Source organism: Phragmites australis, chromosome 20 (assembly GCF_958298935.1).
Source record: "Phragmites australis chromosome 20, lpPhrAust1.1, whole genome shotgun sequence".
In the NCBI taxonomy this organism is placed as follows: domain Eukaryota; kingdom Viridiplantae; phylum Streptophyta; class Magnoliopsida; order Poales; family Poaceae; genus Phragmites; species Phragmites australis.
In genome coordinates, this window is record NC_084940.1 from 13,350,271 (window position 1) to 13,362,418 (window position 12,148).

The following is a 12,148-nucleotide window of genomic DNA, read 5'->3' on the forward strand; positions in this document are numbered from 1 at the left end:
TTAGAGAACTCCACACCAGTATAAACAGATCCTGCATGCATAAAAAAGCGCATAAGAGAAAATATATAAACTATGGAGGTAGATAAATGATTGTCCCCACTAAGTACGGTCCCCAAGGCTTCGCGAGGCTCACCAGTTAATTACGTTCATCTTCACGAATTACCTTCGATTAAGCTGTGTGTGATGGTCATCTGATCAATGGTCTCCTGAGTTGTGCATAGCTGTAAAAGAGATATGCAAAATAAATCTACATATTATAAAGACATCAGAATGTAAAAGCATTGGTCTCAGTATCGACATCATTGACTGGTAGGCAACCCAAAGCATCATTGTTCTCATATGTCCTCAGGCGATATATAAGACGGGAGAGAAAGGTTAGGAGCTCAGCATCTCGTATAGCTTCAACCAGCATTACCCTGGAGCCCAATGATCCGCTTAGCTACATAAACCCTCCCTTGACCTCAGCCCTAGCAGCCTCGGTGACGACAACAACATATAATCTTTCGGCATCAGGTGAAAGGTAACAAGGCATTCATCATTGAAAACCAACAGCATGAGCTCGCATGAAGAAGCCCAACTTCGCAGTAGTAACAGGTGCCGCCAATAAAAGGGAGCCTCATCAAACATAAGGCTATTCTGGCAATGGCCAACATGTTATCATCAACATAAGCAGCCGGCAACCAACCCATTCAAGGTCTGATCTAGCAATAAGCTATAACAGGGAAATAGACATGAACTAATACAGAACCACACCGATGCTAAAGATGATCAACCTCGCCATCCGGCAGTAGCAGGTAACTCATCAATAAGTTAGGAAATAGACCAACTTGGGGGAGCTCAGCACTTACCAGCCACACCCCATTGCCATCGCAAGGAGCTCAACACTTACCATTTGCACATCAAGGCCATCATAGGGAGCTCAAACATAAAAGAACCCCATATCAACACCGTCAGGAAGAAACCGGCCAATGTCTCACAGGTGATTATTATGGCAGCAGCAACACACATGCCTCATGAACGCATCGCAGTGGCAGCACGCCAGCCTACATCAGCTATTCCTGACACGCCAGACATATGCAAGATGTGGATGCGCCCAACAGCGGCACTGACACCTCAGCCAGTGATAGAAATGCACGGCGACCCTCAGATCATCCAGCTGACAATGCACGCAGGACCAAGTCTACAGCAAACACAATTGGACAAACACACAATAGCGAGGTCAACTGGCATGGGGACAGAAAGGATGGCCAGAACCAAGACTTTAGCGTGGTGGCATAGCTCACATACCTGGCGGCTCAGCTCACCCAACTGGAGGTGATCTCGGCATGGCAGCATAGCTCACTCGACCAGTGGCTCATCTCACCCAACTGGCGGCAGTCGTAGACAGATCATCAATGTGATAGAAACAGAGCACCAACGTTGGTGAGGCATACGCGACGTCGGCATGCACACCGCACCAGCGAGAGCAGCACAACAGCCAAGAATGTTGGTGGCCAACACACGCGTATGCACACAGATCCGAACCAGATCAGAGAGAAGAAAAAACCAAAGCAAAGCACGTTGTGCCTGCATTCAAGTAGCGGCACAGTGGCAGCACCTAGCTCAATGGCAATGGCGTGAATGCCAGCAACCAAATCCCACGCAAATCATCCAACTCCGCATCCAAATATCACGCAAGGGCGGGCATCAAGGAGCATCCAGAGCTGCCTGGACGGGACATGGAGGGAGCAGCCCTTAAGCACCGGCAGCACCCACCACTGTCGCTCTGTCATCGAGAGTCCGATGTCGCGGCCATCAATGGCAAGCGGGGTTGGGGAATGCAAAGGAGAGGCTGAGGCACCCCACTGGGCCCACCGGTCCGAATGCCAGCACCGCTCTGGCAAGGTCAAGAAGAGAGGTCCCACTCCAGCACTCTCTGGATCTAGTGGGCGGAGAGAGAGAGAGAGAGAGAGAGAGAGAGAGAGAGAGAGAGAGAGAGAGAGAGAGAGAGATGATAACTGAAGTAGATGGAAAGGAAGGGAGGGGGAGGCTTCATGAAGTACTGAGCATGACTGCTCTAGATTGGACGGTCTTCAACTATAGTTATTCAGATCTGACAGCTCTAAATGCAGGTGATGACGTGGATAGTGCCAGATGTCAAGAACACAACAGCGTTTAGAATGTTAAAGATACCCACATCTTCCCCTCATCGAGGCTATAAATGAATCAACCTCGTGTAATATGCAAATTGTCATATCCCAATTCTGTAATAATAAAATTAACATTAACCACACATTATAAGCATCATGAGCATTATGTTTAATTGTTGAGTGCTTGTTATTTTCTAATGGCGGTTTAAAAACTTTCTATGAGTTATAAAAAATACCGATGTTGGAGTTTTCATTTAGTTTAAGTTCCCACTTAGGCGTTGTGGGTGAATCCATTTTTGAAATGGGTTCATCTCATTTTGTAATCGCGGCACAAAATTCCTAGGTTTTACAGAGTATTAGAGCACCTCATGTTTGGTAAATAAAATGGGGAGAGAAAGAAATACTTATGCAGCTGAAAATCTTGTTTCACTAACCGGTGAGGCCCACTTGATCTGGCCCACACCTCACCCCCTCTTCTCCTCTTCAGCTGCCACAACAGCAGCCCCTCTCCCTCACTCTCACTCTCTCACGTGCTCTCCCTCACTCCAACCATGCAGCCCAAAGAGAGCAAGAGCAGCAGCTCTCTTCACCCTCAAGATCCTCCATTCTCCCCCAAATCCCACCTCAAGGAGAAAGAAGCAAGGTATGCATGTGTTGCCATGGTGTTCCCTAGCTCTTTAGCTTCCCATTTATCCAATTTGTTCTCGCATGTATGGAGATTTGAGTGTTTTCCAACTTATTTTTGTCACCCCCTTTGCTCTGAAATTTTCAGCAAGCTTGGACCTCTTCTCCAACCTCTTTTCCCTTCGATTCTTCGACACCGACGGTCACCAACATCAACAAGGTTAGTGGGATAAGTCGCCTAGGTTTTTCATGTGAGAATGCACTAATTAGTTGGCATTTGGATGAGATTTGTGGGCTGCAATCGAGAAATGGCAAAACACCAGTGTTTTTGAGGTTATGGAGCTAGAAGGGATGTTTGAACGAGTTTGAGTTAGTGAATCGAGCCTGCGGATTGAGTAGGATAGGTCTAGAACCAATGTATAGATTTTGACATGCGAGTTGAATCGGCAGAGAAACCATTGCAAACATGTCTTCTGCAGGAACTCAGAAGTTCCAGATTTCAACCTGGAAGTTTCGGGTAATCCTATTTGGAGCTACCCGAGAACCCCCACCCAGAAGTTCCGAGTATAGCCCAAAAATTCCGGATTAAATTAAGCAAAGCCAACCTGAGAGCCATATTCGGAGGGACACCCGGAGGTTCCGACCATCCGATAGTTCTAGGTATAGCCTAGAAGTTCTGAGTTAAGCCGAATTAGGATTAACTGAGAACCCCATTCGGAGCCAAACCCAGATATTCTGGACCAACCCGGAAGTTCCGACCTTGATCCGGAACTTCTGATTCTATCAAAGGTTGCAACCCGAGGACCCCTGTCCGGAGGATAACCCGGAAGTTCCAAACCTGGAAGTTCTGAGTTCAACCTGGAGCTTCCGAGTTCCTGTCAGAAGTTCCGAGATTGTTTAGATCGTATACTTCATCGTTTTTTCGTGTATCTTTACTTTTAACTTGTTGTTGTGCTACATCCTCTGCTGCTATGCATCTTGTAGCATACACCTTTGCACCTTATTCATGCTCATCACATTGCATGTGTTCTTCTTTAGCGAACGAAGGCCCAGAGTGTGACGCAAGGGTGATCGGGGCGATCAAGACTTTGTGTTTGATAGTTGTGAAGCTAAGCAGCAAGACAAGCATCTAAGCATACTCTACCTATTACTTTGGATCATGTGATGTTAATATGATAAATTATGCTTATGTATGATTGCATGTTAGTGAGTCAATGTCGGTTTGAGGGTAGATCCTAACTTTGCATTGCCTTACCTTGACTTTATTTATTCCTTGATCTGTTGTAACCTCGGTGGCTCTCATGTATTTGTCAAACGTAAAATGAATGAGATGTGCTTAGCAAGCTTAGGTCATCGATAGGAGTCGAGCGCTGGTTCGACCATCATTCGCGAGCTTAAAGCTTATTCAATTGTTCACAAATATAATGATAATGTTAGGTTGTATGAGTGTGAGGATGAAACGAGATATGTGCGGTGCTAGGGGTAGGTCGGAAAAGGAGTCACAGATGCCATAGACCTCTTGTATCGATTAAGCACCATCCGTTATTGCAGTTGGCTCTAGCACTTTTCGTACTTACCACATATCGAGATAATGGTAAGATAAGTCGAATACCTTTTGTAGCTGTGACATTTTTGCTTGTTGGCCTATGGTGTCTTGGGCATAATAGGTTTGTAGACGTAACATCGTAAATGTGTTGTGGGCATAATAGGTTTGTAGAGGTATCTAATTTGTTCGATGAGTAGTTCTAGCTACCTACACACCTTTAGGTGTATCAAGGGTGCTCTGAGAGTAATCCTAGTGGACCTCCGCGCCTATATGTGCATGTTCAAATGGTCGGGGCTCAATTAAAAAAGTTGTCACAAGTACCCCCTTGTGCTTACTTTAGCAGGTAGCACAAGCCAAATAGTTCTCATATCATGTGGGTAAAAAAAAATGTACCCCTGCAGGGTGTAAGATCAATTTGAATTATCACGCTCTCAGTTATGAGCATGCTTCTGTCTATTTGCATCAATCGTAGAGTTTTGATATTGGGATGATGTCATGGTATGTTGGTAAATGAATATTGATGTTGATGGCGAGTTGAGATGGTTCTAATGGCAGATATGATATGTTGATAATCTCAGGATAGAATGGTTTTGACTAGGTTATATAATCTCATACTTGAGTCAAAATCGCTTTCCCATAATAAATTTATTTAACCTTTATGGTTGATTCCTTGTTACGCATCTTTAAATGCATTCTCCTTAAAGTCGGGTTATTACTAAGTACCCAATATGAATTAAGTCTTGTGAATACCTTCGTACTCACACTACTTGTTTTCTTTTGAGGTGAGAAAGAATTAGTTTTTGTCACTTCACACCCACCAACGTTGGCGATGGGCAAGAGTAGTGCTACCTACTCAGGATATATCTTTTACGGTGGTGCTTATGGGCACATAACACTACCCATCTTTTATCGTTCATGTGCTTTTCCGCTGCGTAGTGACTCTAACCCACTAGGAGATGAAACTGTCTTTTATCCTCGTAGTGTTCGTTATGTAAATTTTTGTGAAATTGTAATCACTTAAAGACTTGTAATCTAATTTTATTACTCGCTCTTTTTTATGTCTTGATATGGTGAATCATATTGTAAAGATATGTGTTCCGATCTTAGGTATCACTACATGAGAAATAGACAAATGAGACATGAAATGAGGACGGGTCATAACATGACCCATCACTGATGATAAAAGTTATGACTCATAAGTGACAGGTCAGCCTAACCAATCATTAGTGACGAGTCACAACTTGACCTGTTACCAATGACTAACTCATTAGTGATGGATCATCCTAGCTAATCATTAGTGATGGGTCAAATTATGACCCGTCATCAATGACTTGGTCAATATATAGAGCTATCATTTCATGTATTATGTGTATATATATACTCCTAGGTATTCATACATATACTTAGGTTTATGTAGATACATATACATAACATTTTTCTCTATGAAAAAGTGCATGTACATATACTCATATATATGTATAGTAGGCCAAATTTTTATATTTTTCTCTTATTTTTTCTCACCTCAGCAGTATTAGAATAGGAATTATTGTATAATTTTGCTCAAGTTTGATGTAAGGGGTTGGAAAACGCTGCAGAAATTTCTGCGAGTGAGAACTCAATCTTCCAAGCTATTTTTGACCTCGAAAAATTCTTTAAACCTGACAAGGTCAGGGAGGAATGGATGTAACTTTTTTTTAATATCCATAGAGTCGAAATCAGAGTTCATATGCAAAAGTTGTGCCATATTTACTAAAAGCACTCTAAATCACCTATTTTATTTGACAAAATGAAAATCAATCATCGGTGATGGGTCACTGTTACGACCCATCACCAATGACTTCATTGATACAGTGACCCGTCACCAATAACCTTCGGTAAAAAAATTAAAAGGATAATATCTCCAGCTTCCTTCAGAACACACGCGAAGGTGAGATGGTAAGGGCGCTGCGCGCGCGAGGCTAGATCGCGGGTTCGATTCTGTTGGAACACAAGTATTAAAACGGTGTGAAAAATCATCTGTGACACGTGACGAGTGGTGATGATCCTGTGTTGGGATGGTTTGGGTCAATTTTTTTTTTGATTTTTTTGTCAAAAAATGGGAAAAATGTTTGTCAGTAATAAGTGACGGGTCATAGAGTGATGGGTTAAGTTTTGACCTATCATCAATGATTTTATTAGTGATGGGTCCCTACCCATCACTTATGACTAGTTATCAGTGACGTATTCGAAGTGACGGATGCGGTACCCGTCACCCATTACGATTATAACCCGTTATTTTTGAACTTTTTTCATGTAGTGTATCAAAAATATACTGGAACTATCAGGATAATATTCTGATTAATCACTAAAGTTATAATTATGTAAACAATCAGCTTAATAATTAATTAGAATACTATATGGACTGTTTTCCACACAAATACACCGAAACAAGAAACCACGGACACATGCATGTAACAAGGTGTTTGGTTGGTTTGAGAGATCAACTCATCCTAGATGGGATGATGTACTAATAGGCCAACCTATTGTACTCTAAAAACCAAATAAGTGAATTAGGTTTGGAGTTAGAATTGAATGTTCCATCACAACCTTATTTTTTGAACTAAACAGACCCTAAATATACATCTTTGTCCTTGACAAGCAGTCACCACTTCTCAATCATACTTCGAGTAAACCATACTCCATACACAGATTCATCCATCAATCCAACCCCCAGCTCATCTATCGCATATATGGGGCTGAAGTGAAGCGAATTGAACTCCTTCGCCGTGTCATATTGATCTAACCACAAGTGGCCCGAGCAACTTATTATATCGCAACCTATTGGACCCTTTGTCAATAACTAGCTAGTACTTCCTGAAAAAAAACTAGCTAGTATTATCTCTATTTTCTTTTTATCGTGTAGAATACCAACACGATTTTCAACCAGCACATTTAATTATTATTTTTATAACTACCTCTTGATAAAAATTAATAAAATTAGATGATGTTAAAGTATTTTTTATGATAAATTCGCTACTATCATTTTTATATATAAAATCCTAATAATTTTATGTATATTAATGATCAAAATTTATAAAATTTAATTACATACATTTTAGGATGATATTTATTTGAGAACCAACTTATTACAATGATGCTGGGAGAACTCTGAGCTTCCTGGCTCTTGGAAAGCCGCGCCGCCCCAGGTTTTGGTCCTGTTGGTGTTGGATGGAGGCCACTCTACTCTGCGCGTGGTACGGGTGCATGATGCATGGGTGGCCGCGGAATTTTCCAGCCGGGTGGGAGGCTAGCGAGCGACGCCGGCCGCCGCCCAAGGGGTAAGCGAGCCTCGTGGCAACGCAGCCGACGGCGGAAAGGGAGCTAGTAGCTAAGAGCAACTCCAACGGGTGCCCAAAAACGATCCCAATAGCTATACGTTGGGAACATCCTCTAAAATACGGCTCCAACAGACACCCAAACTGCTTCCCAAAAATTAGCAAAGCCCAAAAAACACCGGCCGGCTCGCAAGTTGTAGCTATCCCTAATCGCACTCCCAATCGACGAAATCGTCAATCCCGCGCTCGGCAGCGGTGTGCGCGCCTCCTTCGCGCGCTCGCCGGTGGGGCGGTAGCTTCGGCTAGCGGCCAGGCCGTGGGGGCGCGGCAAATCCGGCAGCAGGACGCGGCAAATCCGGCTGCAGGGCGCGGCAAATCCGGCGGCAGGGTGCAGAGCTGAGCATTTTTCCGTTCCGGCCAGCGTACCTCGGCGAGCGGACGTAGCAGGCCAAGAAACGGAGCTCTCCAATGCACAACGACGCCAGGTGATTCTGCAATAAAGAATAAAGAAAGATCATTTAGTTGCTTTTGAGTTCTCGTATGATTTCAACGCATTTATCTCCGCTTGCAGGTGAATTTGTGGCCTCTTGAAGTTGAAGGATTCATGTGATTTCACAGTCAGGTAATTTTTAGACAGTTATTGTTTTGAACATTTTAGCATCTATTCCTTCTAGCAAAACTGCCGATAGATCAGATGATTGGTTGGGGAAGTTATCTGAGAGAGCCTCTTGGTTCTTGGTAGCGATGTTGTAAATCTGTTGAAGGTCGTAGAAGGGTTATTTCTGAAATTGTAAAGGCATTTTTGCTATTTCATTGATTCAGCAAGCAGTACCTCCAAAGAATCATTGATACCTGATAAAAAAGTTTTAGCTTTCTCTGAGCTGGTAAATTCAATATTGTCTAGAAATAGTCAGAGCAACTTGCTTGTTCTTGGTTGCTCACCTGATATTGCCAAACCTATGATAGATGGCAGAATAGTGCAATCTCTTTCTGGTTTACTGAAAGTGATTGACCTGGACCACCCCGATGCTCCAAAGGTTGTCAACCTTATATTGAAGGCTTTGGATAGCCTGACTAGGACTGCATATGCAAGTGATGATCATACTGATGATACCATTCAATGCACAAGGCAGCAAGCCCAAGAATTGTCTGAAAAGATCTTTTAAACTCTCCCTTTTATTTGAACCGAACCATGCTAATATACATGCTGAAACTTTTGACTTAGAAGTCGCACAAGGCAGCTAGTTGTGCTGTCCGCCATGTATATTTGTTCGCCGCTAACTAATTGCATGGCTAATTATAGAGCATTGCATGATGTATGCATTAAGTTTATTCTAGGGGGTGTATGCACTTTAGTTACAGCACATATTACCCTACAGTTTTTAATATACTTCTATTGTCATGAAAAATATTCTCAGCCAACTACTTTTCTATGGTGCAGCAGCCAGGGTGTGGTGGCCTCTAATATGGATGGGTTCTATGTTAATTTGTTGTCTAGTGACAACCATTCACTAGATTGGGATGAAGACAATGAATTGGTTAGCCCCCCCGAGGAGCAGCTACCAGCAGTTGAAGAATTGACTCCCACTGTGAGACCAAACCAGAAAAGGTCGAAGAATTTTAGCGAAAAGGAAGATGAATTATTGGTGTCGGCATGGCTGAATATTAGTATGGATGCTGTTCAAGGCAACGACCAATCACGGTCTACATATTGGAAGCGAATTCATGACTACTTCCACTCCAACAAAGACTTCAATTCGGATCGCACTCAAAGTTCCCTAATGCATCGTTGGTCTCATATTCAAGAAAATGTAAACAAGTTTGTTGGCTGTCTTTCCCGGATTGAGGGGCGAAGGCAAAGCGGGGTTACAATTGAAGATAAGGTTAGAATAAATGTCCTTAATTTGATACATGCCTCAATTACTTTATGTTAGTTTAATGTGATATGTTTTCTTGGACAGATTTTGCAAGCATGTACTCTCTTCAAGTCCGAAGATAAGAACAATAAGTCATTCATGTACATGCATTGCTGGAACCTCCTAAGAACCCAACCAAAGTGGGTTGCTAGGTCGGCTCAAGTCTCATCTCAGAAATCTTCTCAAAAGAAACAGAAGACCACCCTCAATTCAAGTCCGGGTACATCTAGTCCAAGTACCCCAGATGATAGTGGAGCGACAACTCCAGAATATGAGGTGTCAACACGACCATTGGGGAGGAAAAAAGAGAAAGAAAAATTACGCCGAGGTGGAGATGCTGTGTTCATGGATGCAATGGATAATCTGTGGGCAAAGAAGAAAGAGATGGATGAGGAGAAAGAGCTTAAGAAAGAGGAGAGATACAAACAAGCATTTGCACTTGAACAAGAGAGATTAGCACTAGAGCAAGTGAGGGTTGCAACCGAGAAAGAACAACTTGAGGTAAAGAAGCAAGAGGTAGAATTGAAGAGGATGGTAGAAGAAGAGAGAATTATGGCTATTGACATTACTGGTATGTCCGAGACACAACAACGGTACTACAGGAGTTTGCAGAATGAGATCATGACTCGCCGATGCAGTGGCTCAGGTTGATATTGTATGGACCCCTATGTTGTGTTTTATGTTCCTGTTGGTTCAACCATTTCGCCGTGTGTAATATTTGGGATGTTTGAACTACTATGTTGTGTGTGAACCTATGTTGGGAACTTTGAACCAATGGGAAGTTTAGAAACATTGTGATGTTTGAAATCATAGTTGCACACCGAATACAAGATTACATGCATACCGAACACAAGACTACATGCATACCGAACACAAGACTACATGCAAACCGAATACAAGAGTACATGTATACATAACGAAGACTAGGACTCAAACATTATTAGTACTGATCTCCATGACGTTGCCAGAGGTGCTCGATTAGATCTGCTTGAAGCTGAGAGTGAGTTTCCTTGTCTGTGATGTCATGATAAGTTTGAATGAACTCATGTAGTTCTGGTGTGCGTTTATGGGATGGTGTCACAGTTTCTCCTAAGCCATCAAATTGTAAGTCTTGTGTTTCACCTCGCTCATCTTCAATGATCATGTTGTGCATGATAACACAAGCGGTCATTATTTGGCCAAGTATATCCTGGTCCCAAAAACGAGCAGGACCACGTACAATGGCGAAACGAGATTGCAGAACTCCAAAAGCTCTTTCCACATCCTTCCTAACTGCTTCTTGTGCTTTGGCAAAATATTTTCTCTTATTGCCTTGTGGCTTCTGAATGGTCTTCACAAAGGTGGCCCATGGAGGATAGATACCGTCAGCAAGATAATATCCCATTGTATAATTGTGACCATTAATGGTGTAGTTCACCTTTGGAGCTTGCCCTTCTGCTAACTTCGCAAAGAGTGGGGAACGTTGAAGCACATTGATATCATTGTGAGATCCAGGTAAACCAAAAAAAGCATGCCAAATCCATAGATCTTTTGAAGCAACGGCTTCTAGAATGATTGTGGGCTCACGCACATGGCCGGTATACATACCTTGCCATGCTGTGGGGCAATTCTTCCACTTCCAATGCATGCAATCTATGCACCCTAGCATACCCGGAAAACCTCTTTCCTCCCCTATTGCAAGTAGTCTAGCAGTATCATTCTCATTTGGTGCTCTCAAATACTCATCCCCAAATACATCAATAACAGCTTTGACAAACCTTCTCAGACTCTCTATAATGGTACTTTCTGCAATACGAACCTGGGCATCAATAGCATCCGCCGGAACTCCATAAGATAGCATTATGAATGCTGCAGCAATCTTCTGTAAAGCACTTAACCCAAGTTGTCCAGCTGCATTTCTCCTTTGGACAAAATAGTCATCATGATGCTCTACAGCATGCATTATGCGCAAAAAGAGAGATCGCCTCATTCTAAACCTGTTTGGAGATGAAGAATAAGCCGTAGGTACGATCAACATCAACAGAAAACTCTAAAGATATTGCTTCATTTACAAACCTGCGCCTAAAGAACGTCGGGCCGTAGGTAGAATCGTCCGAGAAATAGTCTCGGAATAGCCTCCAATGCCCTTCTTGTCTGTCGCGATTGATGATTTGATGACCAGGGACCGAACCACCAGGCCGTGGCGCATTGACAACTTGATATTGCTTGCGTGCTAGGTTGGCTGCAGCAACAATGAATTCACCATCGTCATCGGACGACGACGAATCCATGACCTGTTTCATGAGAAGGCTACGACGACTCATTATGATGTGGGAGGCTGAAGGGGGCAGTGGTGTGCAATAGAAGAACCACCAGGGAGAGTACATATATAGGCTCAGAGAAATATAGCCGTTGGATATATGACAGTTGGAAACATAGCCGTTGGAACACGACCGTTCCAAATATAGCCGTTGGGAACATTCGTTCGAAAAATTTCCATTTAAAAATAACCGTTCATAATTTATATGTTTAAAAATATTTGTTGAAAATATCACGGTTTGAATTGTATCCGTTTAAAAATATAGCCGTTGGGATATAGAGAGTTAGATATTGGGAGTCTGTTGGAGAGTGTAGTGATAT

The 12,148-nt window shown here is 42.7% G+C and overlaps 2 protein-coding genes across 2 annotated transcripts; one reads left to right on the forward strand and one right to left on the reverse strand.

Annotated features, from left to right (window-relative positions):
* The first annotated feature begins 8,173 nt into the window (after positions 1-8,173).
* Positions 8,174-10,480, forward strand: LOC133901305 (glutathione S-transferase T3-like). The gene is made up of 3 exons (XM_062342614.1): positions 8,174-8,235; positions 9,055-9,496; positions 9,575-10,480. Exons 2-3 carry the CDS (start codon positions 9,080-9,082, stop codon positions 10,178-10,180), a joined length of 1,023 nt encoding a protein of 340 aa, XP_062198598.1. The 5' UTR covers positions 8,174-8,235; positions 9,055-9,079; the 3' UTR covers positions 10,181-10,480.
* LOC133901478 (uncharacterized) lies at positions 10,470-11,898 on the reverse strand. Its single transcript, XM_062342834.1, has 3 exons — positions 11,585-11,898; positions 11,180-11,505; positions 10,470-10,966 (listed from the first exon to the last, which is right to left on the reverse strand). The coding sequence occupies exons 1-3, from the start codon at positions 11,893-11,895 to the stop codon at positions 10,470-10,472; spliced, it is 1,134 nt and encodes a 377-aa protein (XP_062198818.1). The 5' UTR covers positions 11,896-11,898.
* Between the last annotated feature and the right edge of the window lie 250 nt (positions 11,899-12,148).